Source organism: Serpula lacrymans (genome assembly GCF_000218685.1).
Source record: "Serpula lacrymans var. lacrymans S7.9 unplaced genomic scaffold SERLAscaffold_3, whole genome shotgun sequence".
NCBI classification, from domain to species: Eukaryota; Fungi; Basidiomycota; class Agaricomycetes; order Boletales; family Serpulaceae; genus Serpula; species Serpula lacrymans.
Window position 1 is genome coordinate 2,727,434 of NW_006763292.1, and position 11,591 is coordinate 2,739,024.

The 11,591-nt window shown below is 46.2% G+C and overlaps 5 protein-coding genes across 5 annotated transcripts; 1 reads left to right on the top strand and 4 right to left on the bottom strand.

Moving 5' to 3' along the window:
• Positions 1-2,387: 2,387 nt before the first annotated feature.
• SERLADRAFT_459542 (uncharacterized protein) lies at positions 2,388-3,810 on the bottom strand (the record flags this gene model as incomplete). Its single annotated transcript, XM_007314902.1, has 5 exons — positions 2,388-2,693; positions 2,751-2,893; positions 2,959-3,042; positions 3,096-3,347; positions 3,437-3,810. 4 exons carry the CDS (start codon positions 3,726-3,728, stop codon positions 2,793-2,795), a joined length of 729 nt encoding a protein of 242 aa, XP_007314964.1.
• Positions 3,811-4,269: 459 nt separating this feature from the next.
• SERLADRAFT_459545 (uncharacterized protein) lies at positions 4,270-6,141 on the bottom strand (the record flags this gene model as incomplete). The annotated part of the gene is made up of 7 exons (XM_007314903.1): positions 4,270-4,911; positions 4,977-5,081; positions 5,154-5,501; positions 5,563-5,625; positions 5,692-5,712; positions 5,764-6,046; positions 6,105-6,141. The coding sequence occupies 6 exons, from the start codon at positions 5,887-5,889 to the stop codon at positions 4,471-4,473; spliced, it is 1,104 nt and encodes a 367-aa protein (XP_007314965.1).
• Positions 6,142-6,495: 354 nt separating this feature from the next.
• Positions 6,496-7,394, bottom strand: SERLADRAFT_459546 (uncharacterized protein; the record flags this gene model as incomplete). Its single annotated transcript, XM_007314904.1, has 3 exons — positions 6,496-6,746; positions 6,809-7,269; positions 7,329-7,394. One exon carries the CDS (start codon positions 7,139-7,141, stop codon positions 6,947-6,949), a length of 195 nt encoding a protein of 64 aa, XP_007314966.1.
• A 254-nt stretch (positions 7,395-7,648) lies between these two features.
• On the bottom strand, positions 7,649-8,923 carry SERLADRAFT_459550 (uncharacterized protein; the record flags this gene model as incomplete). The annotated part of the gene is made up of 4 exons (XM_007314905.1): positions 7,649-7,947; positions 7,970-8,412; positions 8,481-8,545; positions 8,599-8,923. 4 exons carry the CDS (start codon positions 8,635-8,637, stop codon positions 7,784-7,786), a joined length of 711 nt encoding a protein of 236 aa, XP_007314967.1.
• Positions 8,924-9,663: 740 nt separating this feature from the next.
• Positions 9,664-11,572, top strand: SERLADRAFT_380864 (uncharacterized protein; the record flags this gene model as incomplete). Its single annotated transcript, XM_007314906.1, has 6 exons — positions 9,664-9,979; positions 10,039-10,245; positions 10,297-10,403; positions 10,460-10,679; positions 10,748-11,152; positions 11,213-11,572. The coding sequence occupies 6 exons, from the start codon at positions 9,731-9,733 to the stop codon at positions 11,363-11,365; spliced, it is 1,341 nt and encodes a 446-aa protein (XP_007314968.1).
• Between the last annotated feature and the right edge of the window lie 19 nt (positions 11,573-11,591).

Below are 11,591 nucleotides of genomic sequence, written 5' to 3' on the forward strand. Positions count from 1 at the left end.
TAGCGCCGTGCATAGACGCCAGAGGCACTGATAAGGAGGACCGAGGTATCGGTAACGGCAGCTACATGAAAGCTAGTAAGCATACCGTGCAAATAGGTGCTCGTGAATGCAAGAGACACAACCTTGATGAATACAAGTTATTCAGCGCCAGAACAGCCAATAGATCGACAGAAAAGGCACTGAATAAACATAGAAGGCCCCCGTCTTATATTTGACCACGCAATAATGGCACCATTTCCCGCAGGTGTTGGGAAACATTTGCAGGGAATGGCCTCGAACCATGAATAACTTGAATCACACTGCAAAATGTTTGACAACTCCGAAGGGTGAGTAGGCTGACTTATCTTCATACACTGCAGTCGTGGTTAGAGCCTCTAGTCAATGTTGTAGTACGTTTCCAGCCATGCTGCAACAACAACACAAACATACAGATTACCATTCTTGTCTCTGTAACCTCTGTAACCACATCCATATCATCGTAGCTTGAAGTACCTATAGAAGTTACGATTTCAGCACTGACTATAGCTATACAATCTCAAATAATAAACTAAAGTAGTGATTATCCATGCGTAAAATGAATTATTATGCTTCTTCTGAGATGTAATTTTGAGCTGTGTAACAACTTATGCTGACTGCAAATGAGACCGATAATACACATACCTTTTATGTGTGTCCGGGGTTTCGCCCCTTCCGATGATCAGCGCTCAGGCCCACACTTAGCTGAAAAGCGCTGAATACCAGAGCATCTATCGCAATTCGAAAGGATGAATTCATTATTACAATGATAAAGTTTCGGGCTGATAATTTGTGGGCGATCACGCCCAGCAACTCGGATGTCCTTTAATGCTGGATGTTCCGGGAGTTCTTTTTTCTTTCAAGTTGATAAGCGGTCATGCTGATAAGCGGTCATATGAAGAATTTGTGCAGATTGGGGCAGCGTTCTCATGTGAAGAATAGATACCAGACAACATGAGCCTCGAGAGAACTAAATATTGGCCGCTCAGCGCTCAGCCACGGAGCCGGGTCGTTCCGTACCAATTGATTTTCAAAGTCCGGTAAACTGGCTTAGGCACCTCCAAGAATGCTAAACAACTTAAAATCAAACGAGCGAGACACCTCAGCCTAAAGGCTGCCGAACATAATGCAAATCTAAGATTCTCGAGTTGGTGAGAGTTGGTGTAGAGGAAGCTATTAATTATCTCGGTATCTTCCAGGTACATCAAATTTCTGTTCATGGCTGCGCTAGTAAACCATGGCTTCGGCGCCTCGCCAAATGATAAACGAAACGTGCTTTCATCTGGGACAATTATTTTCCCATTACGCCCTGAGAGAAGTCAGGCGTAATGGCGGCATTTTCCATTGAGGTCCGAGAGTATGGTCACTTCATGTCGGCGATATATCATATCGTATTATCGTATTGACGATGTGTATTCACATATGTTCTATGTCAAGTTGAATTGCCCTTACCGATATCATCATTACAGTTATCTCCATGTATAATTATGCTTTGATAGATATAATGGAAGCTGCAGGAACTTATGCCGGCGATTCTCACAAATTCAAGCCAAGGAAGGACTCTTTGACATAGTTTCGCGATCTGGTTAATCCATGGAGCAGCTAGAAAATAATGCAAGACAGTCATTGGCTGCTATGTTTACGATGTTTGCTGACATGCCTAACGGAGCCGACTGTTTGCCAATCCAGGTCATGGAGAACATTCGACACCACATCATAATTTTCCCAGTTATGGACGGCTTGCTGGAGGACTGCGCAGCAGTTTCGCAATACCAACATAGGAGAGTCCTAGACATAACATCGTGACCTACTTAGAGAACAGATCTTTGTGTTTACTCTAAGCTGCCAGCTTGAAAGGGATTCAAAGCATCGAACAAGGGTAATTATGGCTATTATACGTCAGCCCGTAGTATGGATTCAAACATTGCTTGGAAACGAGAAGAAAATGTATAGATAAATGCAAGCTGCGAGCGCAGTGCATAGTGCAAGCACTGATATAGCTGGGTTTTGGCGACAATCAACCAATCTTCCCATCTGAAAAATCGTATAGGTTATGGCCTTGACTTACCCGCACCACCTACCATCGTACGGTCGGCCAAAGCTTGAAGCAACAGACCGTGGCTGAGATTTGTCGTAATGCCGGCATTGCTACCCGCCGACCAAGCAAAAATCCATATTTCCTCTATGACGCTGTTGGATATCCGTTGAATGATAAGCAGCAGAGGGTGCCACAAAATACCTAGGCCCTCGCCTTTTACTAGGGCCTACCGTGTGACGCCTTCATTATAAAGCTGCTCATCAATATTTGGAACTGTACTCTCATTTGAGTACTTTGTTTTTTCCCCCTGTGAGACACTGTGGTTTTTTACAAAAAAAAAAAGTGGTACCGAACTTCAGTCTTGCACAATGTATGTTTCGTAAATATCTTGAGCATTCTCCATTCGCAGCCACTCGAATCAAACTTATTTCTTGATACCATTTTCTCTCTAGTTACCTGCCTGTCTCCACCTTAAAGCAAGGCATTGTCCTATACACACGCGGCTATAGGATCGACCACCAGTGGTGACACTGACCTAGCTGAGCGTGCGCAAATAGACAACATGCGCCGTGATCCCACAGAATAGATGGCGTTATCAGCAAGTAGTACGCATCTCGGGACCCGTTCGCGAGAGATAAACCTGACAATACAGGCCAATGTAAAAATTCAGCTCGAAACGAGACATCAACAAACTTGCCTGATCGAACGAAAGTAGTTAACAGAGTGTATCGAATCATGTTTAACCCAGTAGGTCGTCCAAAAAGTCTTGCATCTCAGTCTTTGGGTCTGCCTGGCGTGGTGATTCGACAGGTAATGGCGGTGCCTCGACATACCCATTGTCTTCGTAGTATCGTGTCAGCAGTTATGTCATTGTGACAGTATAAGTAGGGCTATGTTACACCGACCTAGCTTGCGTTCTCGATTACTCCCCAGAATTGCGGGCTTCAGCCTTAGTTTCTCTGATTTTGCCCGAAACCTCGTTTTCAGATCTAGGTATTGTCTGTTGATCACGTTTTATAGAAATTGTACTGCATCAACGTACCTCGGGTCGCCTCAGCAGCTGCTTTCTCGCGGCTCATCTCTTCGAGGGCTTCGTCCCACTCAAGCGTCTGCACTCGTCCTTTTTTTGACTGAGAGACGGGCTGTCGATGTGAGGATATATGGTCTAAGCTGTGATCTATATCGTCGTCGTCATCCACAGGTGGTGATACGGTCGACGGTCCAGAATCGTCTGACAGCTTCTGCCTCTCCAAAAAAGCTGACAGGTCAACTTCAGGCTCGCGTATTTCTTCGCCTAAGGTCAAGGCAAACGACGTTAGAATTCAAATGAGAAATACACTCTCAAAAGTCGTCCTCAATATCAACGACCCAGAAATCACGTACCATCGGATCCAAGTTCAGGTTCAACCTCGGCGTACCGATCAGCGTTTGATCCCAGCTGCCTCCGCGCGTACTTGCGTTGCAGCTCTTTCGCCTCCTCAGAGTCAGGATCTAGCTCTATCGTCTCCTCGTCTTCCAGTACCAAACGTTGAGTGAACTGTGCTGGACGTCCGAAACCTCTTCCACGTCCTCGCGCACGAAGATATTTGCCTAGTCCTCCGCGAGATTTGCCTCGGCCTCGACCTCGCGCTGGAGAAGTAGCATCCGATGAGTTAGATGGAGCTTGTTCAGCCATATGTTTTCTAAGGGATTTAATTGTGGCTTAGATGAAAGAATTGTTGATTCGCACTGGCTTGAAAGCTTTATCTTGGTCCTTCAAGTTGGTCCCACCACCCCTGCGGGTAAGCTTTTATTTGTGGACCCCAGGGACCCTCAGTAAATGCACGACGGGGCCGCGAGACCAAACAAACTTGTCGGATCGGCTGCAGAGATTGTCGCTTGTTCCGAGTCAAAGCCAGTGAAGTGTAAGGGACAATACTTCGATAGACACTCATAAGGACATTGATATTGTCCAGCGTTATTTCTCTGGAGACTACTCGGTACTCATGTGATCACTTACTGCTTAATAAATATGAAAATTGATGCGCCCTTTCACTCTTAGTCTCCCATCAGGCCGTGCGACAGACTAGAAGGAAGTTAGTCATTCTCAACAATCACTTTCACTCAAAATTCAAAGAGATCCAAAACTATATAGTCATATATTTAAATTTGAGACGTAGATTCCGTATCATATAAGGGCATAGAGTAAACAGCTATCGATACAAGTTAGTAATGGCAATTTGATGATAATAACGATGAATGAGATATAAGCATAACGAGAGAGCAAAGTAGCATAATGAGAGGAAATTGAACAATAGATGAAAATGCTGCAAAACAAGAAAGAAAAGAAAGCGAGATCGCGGCCTCTTGGGGCTCGGTCGAAATGAAAGCATCAAAGAACAAAACATGAAAAAAGAGAGATCTGACCCACAACTCAATCAGCGGATGCGCAGGATAACACGAATGATATGAATGAATAATAAACCAAAAATACAGAACCAAATGATCAACCAAATACCAAGTGTCAACAACTCGCATTCAATCCTGCATCGAATCGATGCCCAAGAGTACCACGGTACAACCTTTTTCTCATCCTCCTCATCCTCATCTTCGAATAGAGACTTCTTTGTGTTTAAAGGCGCAGTGAGGAGCGTCTGGGACGGTTTTTTGGGAAGGCCACAGGTAGTTGAAGGCCATGGAAGGAGTGCGGGGTCTTCGAACGTCAGCTTGGCAGGCTGTGCTGCCTTAGCTGCCCTAGCATCGAGAAGCTTTGCGAGCATGTCCATACCGAACAACTCGTTCTCGCTGGGTTCAAATATTTGGGATTCGATGTCTTCAAGAGACTTGGGCTTAACGTGTGACACAATAGGTTCAGGGAACTAGATAAAGAACAAAAACAGTGAGTTAGCAATGTTAAATGAAACGAGAGATGAAAATTACTTACGTTTCGTTTTGTCATCCAAGATCCTCTGGAACGAAGGACCACACGACTCCTCTTCTTTTTGACCCGAAACTCGAAATATGTCGGAGTTTCTGCAAAGCGCACTTTCTGTAAACAAAGAAACAAAGTCAGTAATCTGCTGCTATATTGATAGAACGAGAAACGTTGATAATACATTACCTTTTTGTTACCCGACTCCACGGTTTCAGTAGACACGGCGGTGCTTGCACTCAGCGTCGAGATCCTCATCGTATCGCATAGCGTCGTACTAGAAGAGAGGCTAGAGGAGGACCGGACGACGCCGCGGGTTATTTGCATAGGCAGCGACATAGAGACCGTGCTAGAGACTTTGCTGAGCCATCGTTTGGCTGGGACCGTTGGCGAGCGTAAGGAGGATGGTAAGCGAGAACAGCGGGTCTTGAGTTCACCACCAGTGCGCTTGAGCTTTAGAGCAGCTGTGGTACGCAGTGAGCGCCATCGTGAGATGACTTGCACCGGCACGGGAGTAGGTTCGCCTTCGGGTTTAAGCTAAAGAAAAGAGTAGTTAGAAATGTGATGATACGATGATAATAAAGAAAAATGAACATACCTCTAGCTTTGGAGCCTTGGGACGCTTCATGAGACCAATGTCCCATATATATTCTTGGACTTTCTATGATAAAAAATAAAATAACGTCAGCATCAGTCTTTCACAATAAAAAGCCACATTGAAACTTACCTGTTGGGATTCATTTGGACCCTGTAAAGAAGATGTCAGTATACCATTCGAAGAGAAAGAGAAAATACTTACCTCGTCTGGATGATTAGCCCAATACTGTTGTCCTTCTTCGCACGCATCTGCGAGTAAATCCCATATCGTACGAGGCTCGTAATGAGAATCCCCTTCGAGCTCAAAATCATATTCTTCCTCAAACATCACTTCGTTCGACAACTGGAGGTAGAGGATGATGCGCTGAGGTTATGGATGTGGATGATAGAGGGTGTAGCAATGAGGTGTTGCGAAATCCTTCGAGGAGTAACTCGGAGAGCAGACGTGGGCTCTGAGGGGACGTCGAATGGTTCACTCGCAATCCCTGGATAGACGCGTTTAGTTTACAAGCAACTACCTTGGACCCGTGTATTGTAGCTTACCCAAAGACCCGGTTTATGGGGTGAGGTGGAGGTAGAGATGAGGGGGCAAGTCAAGGATTGGATCTAGTAAAAGCGTTAGGAAGAAGAGTGAAGGGTCCAAGATACACGCTATATATAATCTAAAAGTCAGAAGTGAGCTTTGGCCCGGAGTGGCCACTCCGGGTGGACGAATGCCAAATTGGATGCACACTGAGACATTCGCGTCGAAATACACTCGTACCTGGGTGGCCATGCACCGCATTTCATGTCCTGCATTGTCTATCCGCAAAGCTCACAGATTCGGGAGCTTCTTCTGGGAGGCACACGGGAATTTGCGCGAACACATGGCCAGTTCTCATATACGCTTTTACACTCTATCGAGACCTTACTGGGTGCTTGGACGTCAAGGAATGGGGTGTGAATATGGTAGAGGTAGCAATAAGCGACCAGCTAGTGTAATATTCTCAATGTCGATAAAAAGTAAATACAGAGTGGCTCACATTATACAACTCTAACATACTCATCTTCCAGGACTACGAAAGCAACAGAAATCACGCATATACTCCAGCAAATGTCGAAGGCCTAAGTGAAGTATTATACGGGGGCACAATGTCGATACCATTCGGTCTCCGAACGATCACCATTCATCTCATTGACTTGGAACTATGATGCATGCATGCTTAATTAGTTCTGAATGTAGGCATCAACGCAAGGGAAATGCGTACAGTCAGGTATATTTCACTGTTCAGGACATCTTTCGCCTTCGTAAAGACTACAAACAGTCACGCAGATTCCCCAGCCCATAAGCACCAGCTTCCGTCTCAAGCACCTGACTTGGGCATGATATCAGCGTGCAGTAGTTACTAAGAGGTAATCAAGTGGCTCCAGTTTTTCCAAATCTCAAAACCTGTTTCACCTTCAAAGACTGCAATAGACAATGCAATGCAACGCATACACCCCAACTGATGAACAATATTCACCGAAGTAACTTGCTGAGACGGAACACCAGATAGTGTTGATATCCACATGATCACTGTGACACTGATCCACCCAGTCATAACAACCTGAGGGTGCGTGACTCGATACCAGGGACGCTCAGATAGTTCTGGCTGGGTGGATTGGCAACGTGGTAGTTGATGGCAACGTGCAGGCGAATTCTGGAAGTAAGCGGGTAATTACAGGTCTTCTAGAGATCAAAAAGCTGTTCACCTCCAAGACTGCAAAAACTTGCACAAAAACACGCACCCCTAGCTATAAACCCAAAATTCACCTAAAAGCACCAGATATCGAGGTTTATCAAGTTTCAGAATATCATCACAGCCTTTTTGTCCATTCCGAGTGGCTCGAGATCCATGGTTCGCTATTGACATCCAAACGTGCTCTGATAATGATTTACCGAGTAGTGGTAGTTAATGGTAGTGGCAGCGTGTAGTCGGGTTTTCCCGATTACTGAACGCAGAAATGATGATCATCGCCGCATGTGGAACCGTGGAAACAGTATCCAGTGTGCTACCAGCCTAGAGCAGTCCTCATTGGGCCTCACACAACACAAAGCTCCAAGTTTGACCATTCATTGACCTCGGCATGATAACCACGATACAATATAATGTATTCATCCAAATACTGTATGGTAAGCTAACTAGGACATGAGACAAAGTATCGTGTTTACGTCACGTACTATCGAGAGCATGATCATCAATTCAGCAGATGTAGCCAGTATAGGCAAAGCAGTAAACAGTAAAGCTACAAAGTAATACAATACACATGAATGATCTCGATGATGCAGACTCAGGCATCAACGAGAGGACGGTCACCCTGATGGGTTGGCGACGAGCCTCTGACAACACTACTGCTCCAAGGATTTCGCTGATCTTCCGTTGGTTCCATTTGGTGCTGTTCCACGGGGATAGCACCAGTTGGCACATCGTTCAGGCTCAAAGCTGGCTGGTCAGAAGTAGACTGTGGTCGACTTAAGAATGGGTTACGCTCGGCCCGCGCCCGCGCCTGTGAGGCTTGTAGTTCAGCTTCAACATACTTTGGTGGACCTCCTATACTATCATATGCGGGCAGCTCATCTTTATGATCCCATTCACCATCCTCTGGGCTCAATCTGCGTCCACCTGCATCAATGTCTGCTGCACGAACTCTACGAGTTCGATGGGGCACAGGAAGGGGAGACAAAGATGGGTATGCGAATGGGGGAGAGAACTGGTCGGGAGGCTGGTTGTATACGTCAGACTGAGTGCGGGGTAGACGCCGGTTGGCAAATGACGACGAGAAATTGAAGAAGTCGCCCGGTGGGCGACCGCTTCTCTTGAGCAAGTACGCTCTATATCAATCAAAGGACGGGTCACCATATGTGAGCATTGTTTCTGTTGATTGACCGTAGCTACTCACCTCCACGCAACGACCAGCGCGATGATAGCGATGGCTATGATGAAAAATACATGTTGAAATATGGACTAGCTTTATATATCAGCGCATTTGAATGGATATATTAATCAATGATCGAAACCTTGTCGGGCTGGCTCGTTGTATCGGACGTATTGTCCATTGGAGGTTATTCGGATTGAAGTGGTGTTACTGGTAGTGGTTAGAGCTTGATTGTGAATTGGAAACGCCCTGTGAGTTGGTGGTATCGGAAGGGAATGCTTGGCGAGCCAACGGGTCGTCGTGGTGATTTATAAAGAGACCTGTGGAAGGCTAAAGAGGACTGTGGAAGACTAAAGCAGACTGTTGCAAGCGCGAGGGAAAACGGGTCTTCGCACAATCGTCCGCAGTATTGCTTTACCAGGCAAGTCGGAAGACTAAGTCATTATGGATCATGAGACATCCAAAGCAAACGATAGGCCAGTAGTCAGCGCCACAGACACCAACGGGTCAGATTACGTAAGCTTCCCATTTAGGCATGGCCCCTCTTGACAGATTCTGGGAGAATCAAAGGTACGCCGTGTCTGCAACTATTCACCACTTGGGAATGCAGTATCCAAGTGAGGATGTGCTTATAGGGAAGTGGAGATACCGGCTCTGAGTACCGATACCTTGAGGTGATAACTGATTCGGGCTGCCTTGTCCGACTAAACTTCATCGAGTCCTCAGGCTAGTGACTTTTTAGGTTGCCTCAAGTAGATTGCTGTGACCAGGTCCCACAGTGATAATATGAGCGCACAACTTTCAAAGCAGCACAAAATCAAATTCACATTGGACGGCCATATTCGTCTATTATTGAGCGGTTATGTTATCCCGGTATCTGCAAACTTTCAAGCTTATCTTCCGCATTTCCAACACAAGGCTATTGCCTGCGCATGAACTTGGAAGACTGAAGACCAAGGTTGGCTCAAGCCCCTTCTTATGCCGTGGTGTGATATGCTGTGCAAATTCTCTCGGAAGACCGAGGACGTTTCACGGTGACTTATCGCTTTAACGATCAAGCAGATGGATTCCGGATGGCAGTGGGAGCCAACGTTCCTACTCAGTTGCCTAATTTAGTGCGTGCATGTTGCCACGAGCAAAACAAGCGCAAAGGATTGGATGCGGGTCGGATAAGGCAAGGGTTCCGAAGAGCGAGCTCATGAACGGGTCCGATGACTTGGACGACGTCTCCGTCTCCGTTGCCCTCGACGTCCAGAGCCGGCTCAATGCTCGAAATGGCGGGCTCACGTTTCTTCCCAAAGATACAGACAACGACAACGCCTCTTCTGTCGTCTCCATCACCAGCGCATCCGCCAACGTCAACGGGCGATCCCCTTCGGGCGTCAGTTGGCCCCATGCTCTCACGAGCTCATAACTTGCCTTGCTCAACAGCGGCGCAATCGTTCGCCCAATTAGTACAGCCAACCTCGCGTTTCCAGCTGGCCCTTGACGCGTTGTTACCTTTGTTGAATTACCCTAATGAAGTTTGTCCAATTTATCTGATATCACACTTGCCACTCAACTAGTCGCTCTTATTACCCAGCTCGCTCAGCGAATTCTCGTCTCGTTTATATTGTACTCGCTATATGCGCCCCATCCAATATCCATCAACCCTTTCAAGTCTGCTTTGTTTGCTACTTATCTCAAAGAGAGAGAGCAAGCAGTGCAAACATCAAGCGGAGGCGGATCCAGCGAAAACGAGCAATTGGTATGGGTCTTGTGGAAGATCTTGAAAGGTGACGGTAATGATGTATGTTATACCATCTTGCATTCTGTCCGAAGAAAGCTGATGTCATCGCAGATCGGTCCCTACTCTCCACTTACTCTCGCACGTTCGCCTTTACCCCCCGAGCTCAGAGCTTCCAATCTGACCTTGGACGAAGAAGTGTTTATAATGGAGCCAACCACGTATGTGGCGGATTTTACTCCTATCCACGGCGTTTTACCTATTTTTAGATCTACAGAGACATTTTGGCTATCGAACACAAGGAGCAAGAAGGTGATCATCGATACTCTAATGGTAAAGAAGCATATGAGCAAAACATAACTCATCCGTCAACGTCGCATGTATCTTTGGAACACAAGATCACACCCGAAGAAGATGATAAGAACGAGCGGATTGCTCGAAGCATGAAATTATTACTGGCTGCGCGTGACCGCGTACTGACACTTTCGGAACAACGCGTAAGAATAACTATCATCACTTCAATATATTCCCATTTTTTGACATACGCACATTGTTTCCTGCTCAGATTCTGACTCCTCTTATACCTCAACTAACATCGCCGCCAATGATTACTTCCATGGACCTGCCGTCCATTGTCTCTAATAATCCTAATATAGCTTATCCCCTCTATATCGCTTTGCTGTCTTTGTCTCCATCCGAATTAACCTCGCAAGGCCTGTCGCTCTATCTTGATGTCCTCAAATACCTGCCGCCAACCCTGCCTTCATTTGACCTCCTCGGACGCCTTCTCCGCGACTCCACCAGTATCACTGACACATCAACAGGTGGACAAACGACGATCGCTGATCTGATACGGATCGAAGTCCTCGGTCGCTTTATACACGAGAGTATAAACTGGCTCGATAACGCGGAAAGAGAAGAGAAGGAAGGATTTATCAGCGATGACCGCTTCGCCAAGGGCGTCCAGCACGTCAGTATCACACCTTACAGTTTGTTGATCTATCCCTTAATAGCCTCCTTCTTTCTTTAGCTTTGTCGGTTCTACAACTCGCTCCTCAAGGGTGGGATGGTAGATGCCTCCTCGGACGCCGATTCAACTGAAATGGCTCACTTCACACTTCGCAACGCCCGCTTCGAAGAGGCCAATGCGCTGTATCGCATACTCGCTATTGGTAAATTTTGATTTTCAACAATGCCTATGCTCTTAAGGGTCGCTATGATGATCTTGAACTATGCCCAACGCATCTTATATGCTCGCCTTGTATCCATGTTACACTTCTTCTCGTACATGCCTTTTGCCTTGACCGCCATTATTTTCAATGTAAGACATAGACTAGAGTCGCAGTTGTGTGTACGACCTACTATGCAAAATTTCACCCATGTCATAACTAATCGTGTCTTACCGAGGT